We start from the raw sequence: 21,574 nt of genomic DNA on the forward strand, positions 1-21,574 counted from the left end.
CTTTATTAACTAAATATGAGAGGACTTTGACCGGGGGACAAAAATTCAATATTTTTCCCCCACCGAATATTTAAACCAAGCAAATAAACAGACAAATAAATAGATCTCCTCTGCCAAGGGAGAGGGGTCCAGCCGCTCCTCTGGATGTAATTTGACGGCCCACTTACTTGGAGGGCCAGAGCCCAGTGCTACTCAGACACTCATTTGAAGAGCTGTCAATCAAGGTTCAACAGCGTTGGTGATGGGAGCGCATGCATATGTGTGTGTGTGTGTGTGTGAGTGGGTAGCAGGGCTGGCCAGCAAGTCATCTTCAAGGTTGGAGCAGAGGGGGTTGGTGTTTGTGTATCACTTTCCTCGCTGCTTTTCTCCAATAATCTTAATGATATTATAATGAACCTAATATTCAGAAGGTTTATTCTCATCACAATTTATCCAAAGGTAAAATGTATCACTGTATTTTTATTTTTATCAGAATATCACTGCCAAAGCACTGTTTATGTGTCTTTGTGCTTGTGTTTTTTTACTTGCATTTTCTGGCACAAATACTGACCCTGTTGTTCTCATGGAGATCATGGAGAAACCTGGTCCTTATAAGACAAAACCTCATGTCTAAGGAACTGGTTATTAAGTTTCCGGCTATTTGAATTGTAGTTAAGGTTATTGTTAGGGTTAGGCATTAACTGGTAATGGATTAGGTCAGGGATACCACTTTGTTTAGGCTGTCCAAAATGAAAGGAAGTCAATGCAGTATCTTAACAAGAGAAGCTGCACAAAGAGAGTCAAACCTAGCATTTAGAGGTCATTTCAACCTTGTGAGGACACTTTGGCTGGTCCGCACAATGGTACATGGCTTTCTGAGGGTTAAGACTTGGTTTTAGGTTTAGGTTTAGAATTTAGTTTATGTAGGGTTAAGTTAAGATAGCAACAATGGTTAAGGGCTAGGGAATGCAGTCAGTGTCCTCATTGGGGCTGTGTTGTATGTGTGTGAGAGAGACAGTTTGGGGGGGCGTATCAAAAATTCCTTTTATCCATTTTAGATGAGATACAGATGAATATATTATTCTTGGCCCGACATCAAGACCACTTGGTGAGATGGTGCTGGATAAAAAACTTTCCATTTAATCCCACGGACATGAATGGCAGAATGGTAACAGGGCTCGCAAGGGTGAGACAGTGAATTACGTATATACCGTGGCGTTTGACTTTGAGCGATACTCAACGAAGTTAACGGTGATGTTGCAGTTATGACAACAGAAGCTATATGTTGAACTCTGACAAGTAAAACTGGCTTGTGTGGGTCCCTATAGCCTAGTTCACACAACACGATTTTCAGCCTGATTATTTAGTCACTGACGAGTTTTGCGAGTGTCAGCGCCCCAACTGCCGTATTATCTAACAAGTCGGAAAAGACGATGACAATACGGCGTAGTGGAAAACAGAGGGTTATGAGGGGTTAACCCTGAATGAGAGAAATGGGTCAGCGGCTTCAGAATATAAATGAGACAGATGGAGTTAAAAAAGAGGAAGGTCCTACAGGACGAATGATTCCGGGGGTTGCTGGTCACAAGAGCCAAGGCCACAGCAATGACCCACAAGCATGCTCCACATTTGATCAGACTGCTGTTTGATCTGAAAGGACCGTTTCCCTTAAGATCCACTCTACATTCTCTTAACACACACACACAAACACACACACTCCAGCCTCCCGTCAGAGCTGCTAAGCTGCCAAGATCTTGACAGCATCACCATCAGCATCAAGACTTCACCATCACTTTGCTCTCACTCGAGTTCTAATACTAAGTGAACTGAGGGGCAGTGTGCATGCCAGTGGTGATCACTCTGCTAACAGACAAGACAGCTGGTTTGTAGAGGGAGATGCTCGCGATCTCTGGACTCAGAGTGGAAGAGAATTTAGATTGTGTTGATCATCTGATCCACAAACACAACCAATTAAGCGACGCGATTGGTCTTAGCGGTAATGCAACTGAAGACAACCACAAACGCTATCTTCATTTGGGCTAAATAATTGTGTCAAAAGTGACAGCTCTGAAAGAGAAACACATTAAACTGCACACTGTCTAATCATGCATTTACAAAAAGGATATTGTGTTCAAGACACCAATATTTCATCAGGATGCTTAAGTGATAAATGTAAACGAGAAATTAATAAACGCTAAAGCAAATCTTAAAGGGTGACGTCATGCAAACACAGCATAAGAAAGACACCTGTAGCGAAAACAGGTATTTCCCCATTAGAGCTATAGTGTTGAGTCACAATAAGCACACCTCTGTGAAAATATGCGGTGACACCAGGTGAACGCTATTGTCTTCATTGTTCTGGATACAGAATAACGCAGTTCCTTTGAGTCGTACATTGACTAATCTCTAAGAGGACAATCAAGTGAAATCAAGGCTCATGGCTGGAGTTATATTTCTATCACCATGACACTGTGTAAACCAAAAAAGGTTGACCATTCCAAAGTTTAATGAACAATATTAAGACTTCTATTATTTAATCTTTTTTTTGTGCGAGTACAATATTAAGTGACCTAAATGTTTGTATGACCTTTCACGTCATTTGCGAAGCAGTCGATTGCATTTACGCTGATGGAAAAGCTCTGCCGTTTGCCTTTTTATGACCTTTCGTGCAATTAACAGTTGCAAAACATTAGAGCTGGTGTTGCCTCACAAGTATTCAATCAAGTCAGTGTTTTGTCGGTGCTGAGTGGTGTTTGTCAGTGTTAGTGACAAATGAGCGCAGCCCTTCCCACCGTTGACAGCTGCCCCAGAGCGGCGATGCTATCTTCAGCTCTTCAGCCCGCTTCTACTATTACGACGGACTCTCTGGCCCCGGGGCCTCAAACACCACCCAGGAACCTGAAACACACACACAAACAGTCAGGTACTTTACACACACATGTATTCATTTGTGCAACAGCACTCAGAGACCGTTTTAACACATGTATTCGTTCTTGTCGACACAAAACACAAATACTGTAGCGTGTATTTGCATTTACACAGAAGAACCCCGCCCTTAATGTACAGTAAATAACATTAGCGCTGTGGTGACACACTAAGTTACAAATATAAAACCGTCCTTCACTACCATCGACAGAATCACTCACCAAAATAACATTTTAAATAATCCTTAATAATCCACATTCCTCAGGATTCAGAACAATGTCCTGATTTATCTGCACTACAATGAACTACAGTATTTTAGCCACACAGTGAAACATTTGACTGGGAAATGACCCCAAACTGGTACCTTTCTCTCATACGCACCTGGTTATTTTATCTGTGCCTGCACCTATTGTTGGCCTAATTGAGCCTGGCTTGGCTGGTTGGCTGGAGGTTGACCCCGGTCAGAACAATGCATACCTGTGGCATTCACCAGCGCAGTGTAATTGTCTCTTCAAGTGGGGCCTTTTTTTTCCAGTGGGTCCCTGAGGGGAGAGCGCTCCACACTTATCCATCAGTCAGTCACTCACCCAATACAGGAAGTAGTTAACATGGGTGACCTCTGGGATGGCGGTCCAGCATTGGCAGGGCAGTATGGGGGGGTGGGAGGGGGAGCAGTTGAGGTTTTGGAAAGACACACACACATTATTAGCCATCACTTCATCACTGGGAGTGACATCACTCTATCAGTCAATCCATCAATCAGTTTGTCACAGGGTCTGTTTGCGCTGCTAATCCAGCCAGATCCTTTGAAGTTTAGCGAAAACACCAAAGAAGCTCCTCAAAAAAATCAAAAAATAAACACAGCATCTGACACGGTAAGTAATAAACAGACATTGTGTGTTAGTTAGTTTGAGAGTCCACGGAAATCAAAGTCTCTTGAGTCTCAGGAGTTGTTAAAAAAAAAAAAGTAGTTTGCGGTAACGGAGCGATCGGGAATCCAGTTCTTCTACTTTGTGAAGATTTGACAGGATCATGTTAATTCTTAACCTAATTAGTATTTAAAACTAATGTTTGCTTTTGTACGAACATGTTTGGAAAACCAAAGCTTTGCCCTACGGGAAATAGGCAGAAATGTTTTATATGCACAAGTTCCGAACACTTGCCTCGTGATTGACATTGTCACTTTGACTTGTCCTGCTTGAGTAAACATGACTCATCTGGCACACAAAGAAAAAAAAAATTGCTCAGATATTTTCAGTGGCTACTCTGGCTATGATATGAGCAGTTGTGTTTGCCTCATGGAAAAGCCTGCTTGTAAAGGTACAGTGTGTACAATTTAGAGCATGCATAGGTGAAATTGCATGTTGCAGATGAATATCCTCCACCTCACCCTTTCTCTCTAGGTATGTAGCCCACAACTCCTTTGTGGGCTATTGTAAACGCATGGGGGGGTCCAAAATGGCAGCCTCCTTAGAGCTGAGCTGCGTCAAGATAGAAATATAAAAGGCTCATTCTCTGTACACTTGAATTAAAATGACGTATAAATATTTTATCTTCAATTTCTGCCAAATGAAAACAATTCCACCTACGCCTGACACACTGGACGTTTAAGTACACGCGTCACATTTCTCCCTTTCATCTCTTTTTCCACCAAAAACGACAAAGATAGGTAAAGGCAGAGAAAGAACACCAGGTCGTTGGATAAAACACAGTTTTTAATTACTGCCATTCCTATTGCTTTAGACTGACAAGCTGTGGCGAAGAGAGCACAGAGTGATTCAAACGAGTCAACGCTACTGCCGATCTACAAACAAATCTCTGACAACAACAGAGGCGCAGCAAAAAAAACAACAAAAAAAAAACAAAGCGGCAACAACAGCATTTGGCAACCATTAACATCTTGGAAAAAACTTCAGAAGTTAAAAAAAAAAAAAAGGAGTGTATTCTACAATTTTAGTAGTAAACAGCGTCCCTACTTCATCATGACAGAGAGAGAAATCAAACGAGGAGGGCTGCTACACTGCTTTGACGTTGGCCCCCTTTTCCACCCTTTTTAGTTTTTTTTTTTAGTTTTTTTTGAAAGTGGATTTTGTCAGAAGCGCTGGATCTTTCTCTCACTTTCTCAGATGGCCTGCAGCATTACAGGGGAATGTGGTGCTGTACACACTTTAAGAGTAATTAAAAGCGATTGAACAGCTGTAATTATGAGAAACAGCGGTTATGTTCCAGGTCATTCTATCAGTGTTGCCTTTCATCAGAGCAGAGGCAGAGGGGCCCTGCTGCTAGTCTCTGTTTCTCCATACGCACGTCTTCAAGAACAAACAACTGGCAGGCTGCCTACAGGCTAACACACACACACACACACACACACACACACACACACACACACACACACACACACACACACACACACACACACACACTCAAACAGACACACACACTGTATCACCTTCATACACACACACACCCTCATGGAGACACATGGGAGAGGCAACGTGCGCATGCACAAACACGCAACCAGCGACCGATCACATGTATCGTCACATGACGCACGCACACGCACACACACACACACTACGCTTACTACACAAGCACACCTTTGCAACATCAACAGAACAAATAAAAACAATAAAAAAAACATTCTTCACATACGCCACTGGGTGACATTCATAACTTCTTTCTGTCGTATCTTTCTTTGGTCTCTTTCCAAGCTCATTCCACTTCCGAACACAGTAAGCAGGATTAAACTATACAATACCATTTTGAGCAAGTTTTTTTTTTTTTCTTTTTTTTTCTTTTTTTACCATTCTATACTGTATTATAACACTGTGTGAAAGCATATATGTGTATGTACTGAACTGGGACTACGAAAGAATGAGTCAATCCACTGATAAAAAGCATGACTGTAGGTCACATGAGATTAAGTAACAAAGTACAGTGAAATAATAAATACTGTAGTTGCACAATGTATGCTAACACTGAAATGCAGGTTCCACTTAGTATTTGTTAGACCGTCGTTTGTGACCCTAAGAGCTTGTTTGCTAAGCTTGTGTTGTTAGCATGTTACTGAAGCACTATTCTGATTCTATTGTGGAGCTCTGGTTTCCTTCTAGTCAAATCCAAGCTACAGAGGCCCGCGATGCCAGGGTGAGCTGGGGGTAGTGGGTGAGGGTGGGGGTGGGGGTGGATGTAGATTCCCCAATCAAAAGAATATCAGTCTCCATGTGATCACAACGAGATGTCATCAGTTGTCTGTTCCCTCAGCAAATACGGGGGGGGGGGGGGGGGGGGGCATTTGGAAAAGCTGGTAGGTTTTGTCTTCATCTATCCATCCTTCACATCCTGGTCCAGGAAAGACAAATAAAGAAAAAAAACAATAACACCATCAGTTTATCAACACTAACAAAGCTGATTTGATAACAAGTGGCTGAAAGGCCTTGAACAGGACTATTCAACATTGCATTTTTTTTTTATTTGCTGAGGTAAGAATAAAAATGCAATGCAGCTGGAATGACTTAATTAAATGTAATGTTTGAGTCAGGTTGTATTTCAAAGATTTATAATCTTTATAATATGTATAATGTTTTTCTTGAGCTTTGGAAACAAAGGTGTATAAGACTCTTTGAATCCCCCTCTTTTATTAATTGCATACTTTATTAATGTCAGTCCTACATGTTGTTTACTAATACTTTAGTAATCACTGTGAATATATCCATATATATATATATGTATAATATACAAAATTGTCTTCTTTTGTTCTTTAGAAATCATTTTGAGACTTTTTGTTTTGTGTCTTAGTTGCATGTCAAGTTGTATCAGAGTTAAAGGTGCCATATGTAAGAATGTGGCCACAAACGGTTACGACATTCAAATTCAAAATACGGATGTCTTTTAGGTTTTGTTTTCTGACGTAACTGGCAACCCGTAGTTGCACGGCAGCTGAGACTCTACTGACTGCAATGGTTGGTAGAAGGCGGTAGGTGGCGCCACATGCCAAAACATGATTTCAAAACATAAACATGATTTGCAGTCTGCAAAATATTTTTTTAATGCAAATATTTTGTCTGTACTGTTGTTGTTGGTGAGTTCAGTTTGTTATATGAACATTATTCCTGAGTCTCTGTGACATATTAGGAGGATTTTATGGTCAGTTGCTTTAGATGTAATACATAATGCACCTTTAACAGGTACTTTATAACTGATAACATCAAATAAATCAACATAAATCCATAAGCGATCCGCAAGTGATACACAAACCAAATGAACTATCTGCGAACGAGCGTATATGCTGTACTGTATGTATACAACTTCTACATAGGGAAATGTCAATACGGTTCCACCTCCAGAGAAGTGACTCCACTCTGTTGATGATGTCAGCCAGATCAAAGGGGAGCGGCATGTTGGGGTCGTCCGTTCCCCAGAAGGGTCGGTCCACTGGAGCCTCCTCAGGCGGTAACGTCTGGGCCAGGCTGGAGTGACACCTGAGGCGACACAACAGGGGAAACAAATGCACCCATTAACTCCTCCCTCCCATCAAAACTAAACAGCAGAGACTCATAAGCATGAGTGTCGAATCTCACTTACAAAAGTGTTCGATTTTAAGTTTTTAAACATTTTTTCATATAAAGTTATTTCATGTGATGAAAGGAAAACAAACTAATGCGTGTGTCTCTGTGTCTGTGTGTGTTAAGTTGCCACTAAACAGTGTGTGTGTTTGACCAGGAGGTGGTAAACTTTTGTGTTTCCTCTTCTTTTTATGACTTCTAATAACACGCACTCCGTTACAACCTCCAGGATATGAGAGTAAGTGTGTCTGTGCGTCCACAGGTGACTGAATGGGATATTCATTTCTTGGGACAACTGTTTTGAAAACGTTCAAGTCAGTAAAACCCATTGAGATTAATGGAGCTTAAGGAGTGGTAGAAAGTCATGTGTTGGGAAAGCACCTATAAAAGCCATGAAATTACTGCAACAGAAGCGACCTGATGACAATCTGTGATATCACGTATCACGATTTGTGTCCTATTCGTCTTCCACACCATGCACCATTTTCATATCATTGCATGATTTTTATGCGATTAATAAGCTGCGGTTAGTTGTCATTTCTAAAGTGTTTGGAACCCCCCGTGGACCTCAGCCACATCTTTTGTCAAGCCTGTGTAAATATTTACTGCCATGACTCAGTGTTGTTTTCTGCTGTAAATCTGCTCTGCCTCTGCCTCTTGACAGACGAGACTGACCCTTGGCCTGGAGGTGCATGAGGGAGAGGTGGAGGACAGCATTTGTATGTCATGTGTGTAGTGTGTGTTTCTTCCAAGTGGTGGTCCAAGCATTTTCTCGAGCCATGAGGCCACTTTTACTCCCAACGCAGTCGTTATGCCAGAGTCTGTCCTGTCACATCCCTTTGCCCCATCTATAGCCTAAAAAAACCTCTAACAACCCACCACCCCCCCACCGACACACCAACCCAACCACACAAACACACACAACCACCACCACCTTGTGGCCAGCAACTTAAGAAAAGAATGGAGAGGACGCAGAGAGCCATAGACAGGGATATTGGGGTCGGTTATGGATGAGAGGAGGGGATGTTAAGGTTGTCAGGGGACAGAGGGGGCTGCCACAATTTGTGGTTATATATTTTCACTGAAGCCACTTAATGTTCAACTGGCTCTCAGCCTAAGTGCTGCATTTTGGTGCGGTTTGCCCTTTAAAGAGCTGCTGCGTTAGGGTAGTGAGAACCGGCATTAACATCCACTGTTCCAATATATCTTCTGCTCTCTGGATGAGGGCCTGATAATAGCATCTGTTAACATGCACTAAGTACCATTATGAAGCACATCACTTCATAAATAATACGATTAGGCGACCTTGGGGCTTTGCGACGAGCTGTGTGTTTAAATGTTCTCATCATTTATTTAGGGTGTGAATTAAAGGAAGCGCCACTTCAGAGGAGGAGGAGGACATGGCTGGCATACATATCCGTGTGTGTGTGTGTGTGTGTGTTTGAGAGAGAGAGAGAGAGAGAGAGAGAGAGAGAGAGGCGACCCAGACAGCACACACTCCCTCTCTCTCACACACACTGAGTGGCTCTGCTGACATCAGCTTGAGGAAACCAGAGGCCGATGGAACCCAGGCCTTTGATTTGGTCTGATTAAGTTTTCATGCAGCGGAGCTGTGAGAGAAAACACTCGGCTCTTTTCTCCTGTCCAGTCTCATAATGAAAGGCTACACACCGTAAAAACCTGACCGGCCGCCTTCAACAGAGCAGCTGCATTTATCTGACAAGTGATCTTGCAACATTAGCTTGCAAATAGAACACTCCTGGTTTAGCAGAGATATAAAAGAAATCAAGATTGGAAGACTATCAAAGATAATATAGTGAAGGTAATTCAGCACACAATTTTAACACAATCTACCACTGTTCATAAGGTAGCGTCCCTTGACTGCTAAAATGGAACCAAACAAAAAGTCAATATCAAGCGAGGTGCCTTAAGCTCTCCTGGGCTCTTGCGAGAAATTCAGTGTAAGCCACAGCGGCGTAAAAACATTGCTCACCACAAGACTTTCCCATATATAACAGCCCACCTTAAAGTTAAGGTCAAAGACAAAGAGGTGTGTGGGAGGTTAAGGAGGGAAGAGAACGTGTTTGTGAGTCCAGGCTGTTCCAATGGATTAACCCCAGACAGATATGGGCCTAACTATCCCATCTGGCGCTCGGTCAAGAGAGATTGGCAATACAATCACTCATTTCAATTTGCCCTGAAACCCTATAGCCTGGCAGGCCCCCACTCAAATGGTATGCTAATGTGAAAGGTATCTAGGATTCTATCGCCTCTATTCCACAGAGGCCTTTCCCTCCATGCAGCGCAGTGCACTTGAACTGCAGCTGGGGCGGAAGCTTCAAGGGCCGTCACTGAAGTAAGGGCCAGAGCCCCCTTTGCGCTCAAACTAACCACTTTAGCTAAAGTGAGTGTTAATTATGGACAGGCAAAGCAGTCAATAAAAGGTTAATGTAAAAGTCAAAGGATAAATTCCTTTAAGCATTGCATCATTCCACCATCTCTGCGACCAACACACTGCTTGCAGGTCTCCTAATCAATACGTTTTACTGTAATGCGCTCCCCATCGATTTCCTCCACCACCCCACCCCCCCCCCCCCCCCCACTGCTCCATGGTCCGGGCTCCATCACTTGGTTAAAGAAAGGAAAGCCAAAGAGGGGTAGTGAAAGGAGAGAGAGACGGGGAGAGAAAAACAAGTAAATAAAATGATTAACCTCGGTTTCACTTTGTTGTTTCACTCATAGTCTCTCTCTAAAAGGCTTGTTAGAAGAGCGCCAGAGGGTCCAGTATCAATGGCATCACCACCATCCAAATCATCGCAATCATCAGCATGATCAGTCCACTAAATCTAAGGTTGATGGTGTTATTGTGTAGCAGTACACACTCAAGCAGGGCTATACATTAAAAGAGCCACTGCTCTTAACAGGATGGAAATCTGCCTAATAGACAACATCAGTGCTTCCGACTCATGCAATTACACTGATAAATGCACGATTGTGTCAGACCAAGTGAAAAAGAATCCAGAGAATGTAGATGGGAGACAACACTTATTGCATTATTGTTACATGGGCTCGTTTGTAACCACATGGGAGTAGAAAGCTTGGGCTGTTTAACTTGGTACATCATCGTATGACCAGGCTGGAGTCACACCATGCTGAAAGAATTTTTTTTTGGAAAAGTCATTCACACACGTTTAGATAGCTTTGCTCAACTACATGTGGTTCAATTATGTTATGTACAAGCAATGCCAGTATAATCGTTTTTTGGGTGCTTCAAGTTTTTGTGTGCGACACATCACCAAAATATCTCAAACAATATAAATAGCATTTTAGAAATGTACCTCACAAAATTTCCCTCGACTACCATATCAATATTGGTACCATATTTAAGAGTTTTATCCTCAGCCCACACCCTTTTTGGTTTACCACTGAGTGTTCTTCTGCCTTTGTAGAATAAAAACCAATCAATTAATTAGTTAATCAATCAATCAAGCTTCAATTCATCTCGACACTTTCACCAGATACACGACACAGTTGCTTGTCTGGCTGAATGCTTTGTGCATTGTTCTCTTCTAATTAAAAGAAATTATATTAAAGTATTTTGTTTACAGTATTCCGAATCATCTCTTAAGTATGTGACATGACGTGCACTTAAGCGCAACCAGACCAAACAAAATACACCCAGTGTAAAAGTACAATGAGACAGGCCATCAATCAATCAACCATATTAACTTTGAAATGTATTATACGCCTGTGCTGATCAAGGGAAGCATAAATACCTCGGATCACCTGCTCCCTCATGCTCTAGCTGTGCTTCATTTGACTCTGGAGCAATCCTGTCCAGGTGTGAGTTTTTATGGGTTTGGCAACCTGAGAGCCTGATAGTGAGAATGCAATCAAACAAGTCATGAAAAAAACGGCATGTGTCTCATAAATCAGCCTGCCCCTGAAGGTAAGGCATACGATCACGTCCCAAGGAGAAGAAAAGAAAGAAGTATTTTCACCGTGTATATTCTGTATCTACGCCATGTTGAGTAAGAAATGAGCGATTGAGCACATCTGTCTTTGTATGTCATGCAGTTGTATTATGGGCGAGAGACAGACAGATAGCATTTATCTACAAAGCCATTTTTTTCTGCCATGTTGTGCAAGTTATTAGTGATGTCACGCAGAGGGCAGCGTTACAAGGAAACATTCAGAACAAGGCCCAACCTGTAAAGCGTTTGAGCGTTGGATCTCAACCTACACCACCCAAGACTCAAAGGGTCCTGTGAACTCTCACGGCTTTTCTCATTACAGTCTGAGCAACGCGTCAGATCCCCACCCACCATCCGCAGCTCCCATTATCCCAATCACTGCCACATTCAGCGATAAATGTAAAGTGGTGCAGAATGTGAGCCAAGCTAGCCAGAAAGCGTGGGCAGGGCCGCGTCTTAACTGTTTCCTCAGGATCAATCAAATGCTATTGTGTCTGTAGACAGCTGCTGACTGTACACTTTGTGAGTGTGTGAGGTGGGAGAAAGAAACAGAGGAAAAAGTGGGGTGGGTGGGTGGTGGGGGCGTCATCAAATGCATGACATATGTTCCCTTCATTTTGATTCCCTCTAAGGAGCCTAGGCTAATAAAACTAACATCTGATGCACTCTTTCCCCTTTAATTAATGGTTGTGGAAACCACGAAAAAATGCATTAGCAAGGGTGGGTGGGGTTGGGGATGAGGTGGGTGCTGCTTTGGGCTTTCAGCAATCTCCCCCACGTGCCACCATGTCGCTGCCACTTCTGGGAACAATAATTCTGCCAAGGATCATGGGTACCTTTGGGTGGGGCAACCCCTTTCTCAGACTTCTGTGAGGTCCGCCAGCTGCAGTCTGGACTGCGCATTAGACCACATGAAACAAATACGGCTCATTATTAAAGCATCTCCCGCCAGATGAGAATGCATCTGACTGTGAGCTCGCATCGCATCCATGCACCGTGCGCAGAGGTAGTCGGTGATCTACGGCAGAGACTGAGAGGGTATATCTTTCCTGCAAAGCCCTGCCTACTTCACACCCTGAGTGTTTGATGTGGTCTGGGTGACTGCGTGGTCTCAGGCAGGGTGAAGCAGATGTAAGAGAAAAACACACACAAAGCTAGGTAGCCTCTAAATAGCCTTCATAATTGGAGGCAATAAAACACTACTGCAGACTGGAAGTGCAAAGGAGGCAAGCCCCTGAACTTCATGCTACTGCCTTCAAAAACCAGGTGGACGTCCATTAGGTGCTTAACAGCGTAACAAATTACCAAACACCCTGGCCTGCTCCTTTGCCTCCTCGGGCTATGGGATGGAATGTAGCCTAATGTCAACACAGGCGCAAAATTTACGAGCAGACTATTATTGTTCAAATACAAACAGGTTCTAATAAAAAAGGAGGCAGGAAAGGGACAAACAGATAGGGCCCTCCTGGCCATTTACTCTTCCGACAAGGAGTGGGGAGACTGATCATCTCCCTAAGGCTCTGGATCTGTGTGTAGGTGTGTAAATTTCGAGAGAAAGTCAGAGAGAGAGTGTGTGTGTGTGGACAAGAGTCCACACTCCAAGCTGCCTGAGGAGGAATGAGGGAGGCTTGGGCTTTTGGCCTACTAGCCACCTGTGCCAGGCTGCAGGCTATTTCTACAGTAACAGCTAGCTTGACGGAAAATGTGTTACGTTTACTTTGGGATGCACATCAGCTTCAACAAGACAACCCTCTCCGTCATCATCTTAAATGATCAACACATGGTCGAATACCAGAGTGAAACATTTTGATATATTCAGACAAAACTCATTAGAGTTGGTTATGAAGAGACGTTTAAGTTTTTCCTGATGATGGTGTTTATTTATAAAACCCTGGAGAGCAAATGGAGCAATTGGAAGACTTGATGGCGGGGGTAAAGAGGTTATGAGCCTGCAAGTGATTGCGCTTTTTTTTCACAATGTTTGAAAGCTGTAAATCTGCTGTCTGGAAGAGGGTTACTGGGACACTGAGAGCACTAAGTTTTCATTTTCAGGGCAATGTTGTGCCGTTGCTATGAAAACTTGCTGTTCTAAGAATTTTTCCTTGTAAAACGATCATTTTTATCCTCAATTCTTCTGCATCATCATGTGCCCCCTCCCTCCCGGGCAAGTGTCTGAATAGTGCAATAAAGCTGGTGATGGATGAGGCTTGCCGCGACAGCTATACACCCAAGCCATTGGACGGGACCTGACCCCAGTCACATGATAAGGTCGATCCAGCATGAGCACAATTCCCACCTGTCTTCAGGTGACAATAGTGGGGTCAAACTGGCCCAGCTAATTATAGCCTATTGTAACTTCAATTGCCTGGTTACAAGTCATTCCTGTAGCTCCAGGGGATGTGGTATTATGTTCTGAAGCTTTTGTGTAAAGTTAAACTGTGTCATAGATGCTTTAAACTGTTGCACAACAGATATTGGTTTTCGGAAACCTGTTTATTAAACTGCATTACACCAACTGAAACAGAGCATTTGCAGCTCCAATTACAAAAAAAGGCATGGGAACGAACACAAGTCTTTGACAGTAGGAAGCAGCAGTGCTCTGCTACGCTTGGAAATAAATACTGAATACTTTGTTCAAACCACATGCAAAATGTCAGTGCACTGATAACATTGCCTGTCACAATGAGTGTAATAGAGATACACACCCCATTGAAACAGTCATAATCTTAAACCCCGTGAACCTGGATTGGCCCAGGTGCAGGCTATAATTATATATAACCACCAACACAAAGTACACTTCTGTAACGATAAATGCTATACATCATATCACATTAAGACATAATTTATTTATGTTTATGTCAGATTTTTTTAATGCTAACATGACAACAAAAAGCTGTCATGTCCAAAACACAACCAGACCATAGATGAGCACATCCTCAAATCAGAAACTATAGCACTAAAACTTCTCACACTAACTGAAAATATGAACTCTTCAAGAAAAAAAAAAGCGCTTTCGAGTTCTTATTTCATTTGTTTGATTTTTGTTTACCTCTAAATGTTCAAACAAAGGAGTGGCAAGCAGTTGGAGAAGATGTTCACATGCACACATCAGGCATCTGTCAACAGGTGACTCTACCATTACTCCTTGTGTTTATAGTCTTAAGAGGATGTCAGACTGGGTCTGTGGTAATTTGCTGTACAAGTTGCACTTTCTCAAATGCATTCAGGTTGTTTTTCCCCCTTGTAAACAAACAAAAGAAAAAAAAAGTCCCCAACTTGGGAGAGGCTTTCATTGCCATTCATGTGCAAACATGTGTATGCTGTGCATCCATGACAGAGGCGTGCTTTCTGCCAGGTGTTTGAACTTCTGCATCACCTGGTGCTCCTGCTGCGTGAACAGGAGTTTTGTTTCACCCTATTAAGTAAATAGTTTAATTAGAGGGCCACGGCATTTAAAACGCTGTGAACAGCCAGCAATTTGTTTGGAAGAGCACCCAGCCTAGGCCCTAAGGCACTTTACTGAACAGGATGCAAAGAGTGTGCAGAGCGAGCCAGGGAAAGCAGTTTAATAGCATGTAGGTGTGTGTGTGTATACATATATATATATGTGTGTGTGTGGGTCTGAGTATACAGATTATGCACCTACTGATGCATATGTGCTGGTACTATAAGGTCTCATGTGCACCAAGTGACAACACCACTGAGATAAAATAGTATCAAAATATTCAGCACAACGCATATATACTTTATATGCTATATATATATATATATATATATACTATATATATTTTTTTTTTGATTTCTTAATGTCATACGTGGTTAAGCCAAATCGTATGAGAACTAGTCATTTGCACACACACCAATTAGTGAGAGTGAATTTGTCCTGTGCATTTAACCCATCATTATTAAACACCAGTAGTGAACACACACACAACCCGGGGGCACAGTGAGCAGTGGGCAGCACATTACTGCGCCCTGGGAGCAATGGGGGAGTGGGTGCCTTGCTCAGGGGCATTCCCGGGAATGAACAAGCAACCTTCCAGTTACTTGCTTAATTCCTTCGCTCTTGGCCATGTGCTGCCCATAATGTCCCAAATGGCCTTCAGAAGTAAGATAATAGATTTCTTGGTAATCAGAATTTTGAAAACATTATTATGCATTATTTATTCCATTATATATTTAATATATATATATTTTAACCAGTAGGGTAAAACTTAAACAGTAAGTTTTACAAGAGTTTGAAGCAGTGAGGAACAACATTCGTTGTTAAACCGAATCATACACCAATACTTGGTGCGTTTAGACCTTGTGTGAATGTATTTATATCTTTTATTTTAAAGCCAATTACTCATTGGTATCGGTTAACTGTTACACCCTAAACTGGTCCGTATGTTTGTGTGTGTGTGTGTGTGTGTCATTCATTTAATGTTGCTCTGGGTGTTGAATAAATGCTGTTTGTGGTCTAACAGGTGCTTTGTGGTGTTCTGTTTATAGTGACAATAGCAGGACTTGATATAATGACTGTAATGCCAGCATCACTAAGGACTGTGATGATTCTTCCAAAGAACCCAACCCTTGGTCTATAGTGCCACAGGCATTGTTCATATTATAATGATGTCAGTTAAGTACAGGGTGGTGTCCATTGTTTAGTCAAGTAAAATAAAGTCAAAGTAGAAGGTGACACCGACTCGACCACAAAGACAGCTTCACACAATAAAATACCAGATCACAGCTCTGTTCATTAGTTCCATCATGCCTACACTATCCATCCCAGCAAGGTTGGTTTTCCCAACATTCTCTGCCATTACTGTTGATCCAGGGTCAGCTGTGGGTAGTAAGAGAGGGATAAGCCCAGATGGCTGTGTGGAAGCTCTGATCCAAAAACTAGCTTACAACTCAATCGCTTTGGCCACATCTCCAAGTCCACAGTTTAACCCTCTCCGATGTCAGCCAAGGTCACAGATGCGCACTTGAGAGGCAAAAAGAAGCCTGGAGTGAAGTGCTGCCAGAGTTGAAGGAATTAGATCCGGGCTGAGTAGCCCTCATCTGGCTAAGCCTGGTAAGTAGCAAGACTAACAGGCTGAGGCACGGTGGTTTGAGTTCATAGACGCACACACACACACACACACACACACGGAACGACTCCGAGGACTACAGATGGCGTGCCCTGGGCCTGGTGACTGGGGGTCTGAATGAGATAGTTTTAGATCAAGTGAGGAGGCTGCCATGATTCATAGAGCTCAGGGGTTGGGGCGGAAAACAAAGAACAGCGGAAGGAGTATATGACAGGAGAAGAGGAGCAGGCGGGGTCTAACTCCTCTTCCTGCATAGGGGGCTCTGAACATTTTTTAGTACAACATTTGTCCATTGGTCCCCTTGCCCTAATGCCCATGCCCACCTGTGCAAGCACATGCACAAACACACACACACACACACACACCAGAAATACACAAACGGTAACCTACAAATGCACTCTGGGAGCCAGCGGCCACTTCAGCCACAATTCTGCCTGAATCCCACTCTCTGACTGGCAGGAGAGAAGAAGGGTGAGGACAACAAGCTGTGAATACAGGAAGAGACAGAAAATCATTGAGAACCTTGCCTTTATGAATCTTTGATGAGAGAGAGCGGGGGTTAGTGGGGGCTTTGCCTCTGGTTAAATCAGAGCATAGCGTGTGTGGTGTGTGTATGACTGCCAACAGAGGTTGAGATAAACAGGCCTGGACCAGGCCCAGACAACTGCAAAACCCTGCAGTCTGGAACATTTGTCCCTGCAATTAGTCCCTGTCCTCCCTGTTGATGTTGCAGGTAAATGGTATTTGGTAGACAGCACAACAGATGTAGCTAAAGGTGCCTCAGAGCCTGGGATGGTGTGGACAGTTCGGAGGTAGCAGGAGTCCTTTGTGTACAAGTTGCAAGCCTCGTTTATTTGTAATTATAGAGCTGGAGCCAATTCCACAGATTATGTGAATGTGGTGTTTGCATATATGATAAACCTACAATGTTTAAACAATGTTGTCTGTTTGTCGTATTAATGCGAGACAAGAATCAATGTGTTCAGCTTCCACTGGTTCCATGAATCTGTGGGTGTGGTTTTGCGATCATCTGCTTTAATACCATTTAACTCCTGCTTTATACACTTAAAAATTCAATTCTAATACCATTCGCATTTGGTACAGCCACTGCAATGTCTGAATGACTGCACTCAGAAGGTTACACTAAATGAAAAAAGACAACAACAACAAAAAAAAAATCACTCCAAAAAATTCAGAACTTTACATATACAGTATTTAAGGGTTCCACTCAGTCACAAATGTGCAGCCTGTAAAGCATTTAGCTTCTACTGCTTGTCATTGCAGGTAATGGCCTTCATTTCTCATTTGAGGGAGGACCAGCTTAACATATACTAACAAGTCTGGCTCTTTGCCATGATGAATGGCATGCAACTGTGTGCAAGAAGAAACACAAACAATATGACGAGCTGGTGTTATGCTGTCCTACATTGAAGTTTTCTAATTAACAATGATAAAGCATGTTGAAATGTCTTGTAAAGACATACTAGCTTGCAATTAAAGCGTGGGAAACTGTATTGCAAACACACCCTTGTGGTATTTCTTCTTTCACTGTTCATTGTTTTACCATCACACCTGTTCTGACTTCGGACACATGAAACGCTGGTGATGACTCAGAGGAGGTTGTTTTAATTAAAAATACAAGACATGTTACAACCCTCCTTCACATCTCAGAAACTGCTTTTTAATAGATGTCATGCAGGTGCCAATTTTATTCTCAACACCGGGCGGGTTATGTTACGAAACAAGCAGTGCTGCATGGTAGCTTTATCTCATCTGCCACCTGTGACAGCTCAGAATTCACAGTCCTCCAGGAAACTCAGCTCATGCTAATGTGTCACCAATGAAGCCTTTTGAAGGCTCGATTCATCCATCTGTCTGTGAGCACACAGGTACTGCTGACTTACGCTCACGTAAGAGCTTGGCAATGAGATGAACTGCCTGTCTTAAGCTGATCAAAAGTTGTCTTGGCTTCCATCTACATCTGTCAAGTCCATATTTACACTTCACTACACATGTTGATTCCATATGGCAAAGTACAAGGCACAGTTTCTAGCTGCTGTTTGGACAATCTACTTTATGCTTGAACTACAACAGAACTACCTACTTCGTGGGATCCTGACATGAAGGAGGTTTGCTGACTGACACCTAAAGAGCCTTCTCTCACTGCTTGCAGATCTGCCATAACAATGAACTCAAGGTCTCTTTTAGCCTCAGGAGAAGAAAATGGAGACCTGTGCCAGGTTTGGGTTGAGTCATTTAAAGGGAATAAGACTGAGTCTAACAATGCCCCCTGGTGGTTCACACGTGCCTTCTGCCAGGGAAGGATGTTTTAAGTGACGCTACCGTCTGTGTTGTGGTCACAAATAATGTCAAGGAAACAATGACACTTGGCATCAAAAAGAGCTCGTGTCCAGCCTTTGTTTGCAGGCGAAGGGAGGTGAAAGGAACGGTGCTTAGCAGAGTAGCTAACATGTAGTGTTATCCGCTGGACAAATCAATAGCAGTGTCTTAGAGCAGAGTAGATTTTACTTGGGGTAGAGAGAGCTGGAGGGGCTACCCCCCAGGCCCCTCTTGGGGGGTACCTGCCTGTCTCTTCGCCTTCCATCTCTTCTGCCCCAGTCGCTCTCTCTCTCTTTTACACAGACACACATAGAAACAATTTTGCACTGCAGGTGTAGACTTGTGTAGACAATGTATATAAAAGCATATACAACTAACAGCTAACACACACACACACACACAGTGAGACACATATTCATACAAGCGCACATACTGTTTGTCCCCCGATACTCAATAGTACATGGACCACAATATGGACATGGTACAAATGGCATCCCATTGTAGTGGTCTTTCACACAAGAGAGGAGGCCGTACCTAATGTACAACACAGCACCTCAGTACCCTCATCTGACCCAAAAGCCCTGGAGAAAAGCACGGACCTGACCAACAGTAAAAGCATGCAAACTGCAGGAATCCAATTCTCTAAAAAAAGCAGGGACCCTTCCCCTCGTCTCTCCTCCACTCACTGCTGTCTACTTACTTTCAATCACAGTTTACATCACGTAACACGAGGTGGAGGAACGGGAGGAGGCAAAAAAAGAAAAAAAAAAAACACAGGCCTGCTGCAAAATGCACTTGTCTGGCAGCTGCTTGCTCTGACATTTGAGGCCATAGGGACCTTGTTGGAAGAGCAGATGCTCACTGATGTACAGGCACAGGAACATGGCAACTACACAAGTGGCTCAAGCAGAAAAAAACATCTGCGCAAAAAAACACATGACAGAAAAGAACAAGGGGGTAAAGTTGAAGATGACAGGCTCATGCAGAGATGTGTTTTGAGTGTAGAGAAATACCACAGATACAAATACACGGTAGAGTGGTCATGGCACAATGACACATGGAAGGAGAGGTCACGCAAACAGCAACATGGATGCAATCACAGGTATCCTAAAGAAAACAGTTGTACACCAATGAGCTAAAAAAATTTAATTAAATTTCCATCCTCAATAAAGATGTGTATTTCACACATACTCATATTAGGGTACATACAACGCTTACATAGAGGAGGTACAAAGCCCATTGTCCAGTCTAAGATTTCCCAATATCAATTTCCACTAAATATATAAACAAAACAGAGTGTGAATGGTTGTTTTTCTCTATATGTGGCCCTGCGATGGACTGGCGAACTGTCCAGGGTGTACCCCGCCTATCGCCCTATGTCAGCTGAGATAGGCACAGCACCCCCCACGACCCTCCAGTAGAGGATAAAGCGGTGGATAATGGATGGATATAAACAAAACAATCATATCTGCAACTTACTGTATGCACTGACCTATATAATTAGTGCACCTTGTAAACACTACCATGGGATCTCTTGTTATTATGCACAACTAGATTCTGGTAGCTACCCCTTGAGTGACAACATGTTCCAGAAAAACTGGATTTTAATCAACAGGAAAGAATAGAATTCAACAGTTAGGACTGGAAGGAAATCAAGCAAAGATGAGTGCAGAATGAGATAGAGGGAGGGTAAAAAAAAAAAAGAGAGAGAAAGTGAATGAGGAGTGATGGAAATATGATATGGGAGGAAAAGTGATAAAAACAAAAGAGAGAAACGCAACACAGAGAATGCAAAGTAAGAGGTGCAGAGCAGGCAGCAACATGGCGTATCTCCGGCAGAGCAAAATTAGTTTCTGCAGAAGACCGCAGGGTGCATTATGGAAATGGGAGGCTGGCAGCTTCTCTGGCTGATTGTAAACAGGATCTTGGTAAGGCATATAGCCTCTGGTGAGGCCTATGGAGCCTGGCATGTAGTGCGAACCTGTGTTGAGCTGTAATACAGTCCTTCCTTCTATCAGTCTGGTTCCTTTGCTCCAACCTGCCCAAACTCCACTTGTGAGTAATTAATGAAGTGGGTGTGGGTGGTTGCGGAAGCGGTATGCGCACATCCTGACACCGAATACACGTCATGTTCCACATGTCTTCCCACACAACTACAAAGAGCCCTTTTGTCTCTACATTGAAAAAAGAAACATTAAAATGTATAAAGGGCGTTCAGTGTGCTCGCACGTTGCTAAGTATTGTTAACAAAGCAGTTAACGGCAGCGTCAGTTCAGTGGCTAAACATAAATCAACAGAGCTTATTGTTTTAAGGGTTTGCTAAAGCTCCACTTAAGCTCTTCATTCAAAAGGATAATGACATTATCTGGCATCACTGTCTTCTGTTCATGCCAGGTCACAAATTTAGTGCAGTGCCAAGTTTCTAGAAGAACAAAAAAAAAAAAAATAGGACAAAACCCTTGCCAGGAGTTAAAGGACTTCAGGGGGCTCCACTATCTTTAAGCCGAATGCCTGAAAATATGATGAAATATGATCTATGTGAAATCATGTGTGTGTGTCAGCCCTATATGCATGTATGGCTACTTGTGTATGTCTTTGGCATATCACACACGGGCTTCTCTCTTTGCACTTCCCAGCAGCTGTAACACACTTAGACCAACATTGTCTTTCCTATGCTGCTAAACAAAGTGCATTGGTGTAATGTGAGGTCTTACAC

At 42.9% G+C, this 21,574-nt stretch overlaps 1 protein-coding gene across 1 annotated transcript in view; it reads right to left on the minus strand.

Annotated features, from left to right (window-relative positions):
• Positions 1 to 6,192: 6,192 nt before the first annotated feature.
• The window catches only part of fto (FTO alpha-ketoglutarate dependent dioxygenase), a 120,916-nt gene continuing 105,534 nt past the window's right edge, over positions 6,193 to 21,574 (minus strand). Inside the window, exons 9-10 of the mRNA XM_083901248.1 lie at positions 7,245 to 7,385; positions 6,193 to 6,246 (exon numbers count right to left, since the gene is read on the minus strand). Of these exons, the coding sequence (XP_083757374.1) occupies positions 6,240 to 6,246; positions 7,245 to 7,385 (148 nt within the window). The 3' untranslated portion in view covers positions 6,193 to 6,239. The remainder of the gene's footprint in view (positions 6,247 to 7,244; positions 7,386 to 21,574) is intronic.

Source organism: Microchirus variegatus, assembly GCF_963457635.1.
Source record: "Microchirus variegatus genome assembly, chromosome: 14".
NCBI lineage: Eukaryota > Metazoa > Chordata > Actinopteri > Pleuronectiformes > Soleidae > Microchirus > Microchirus variegatus.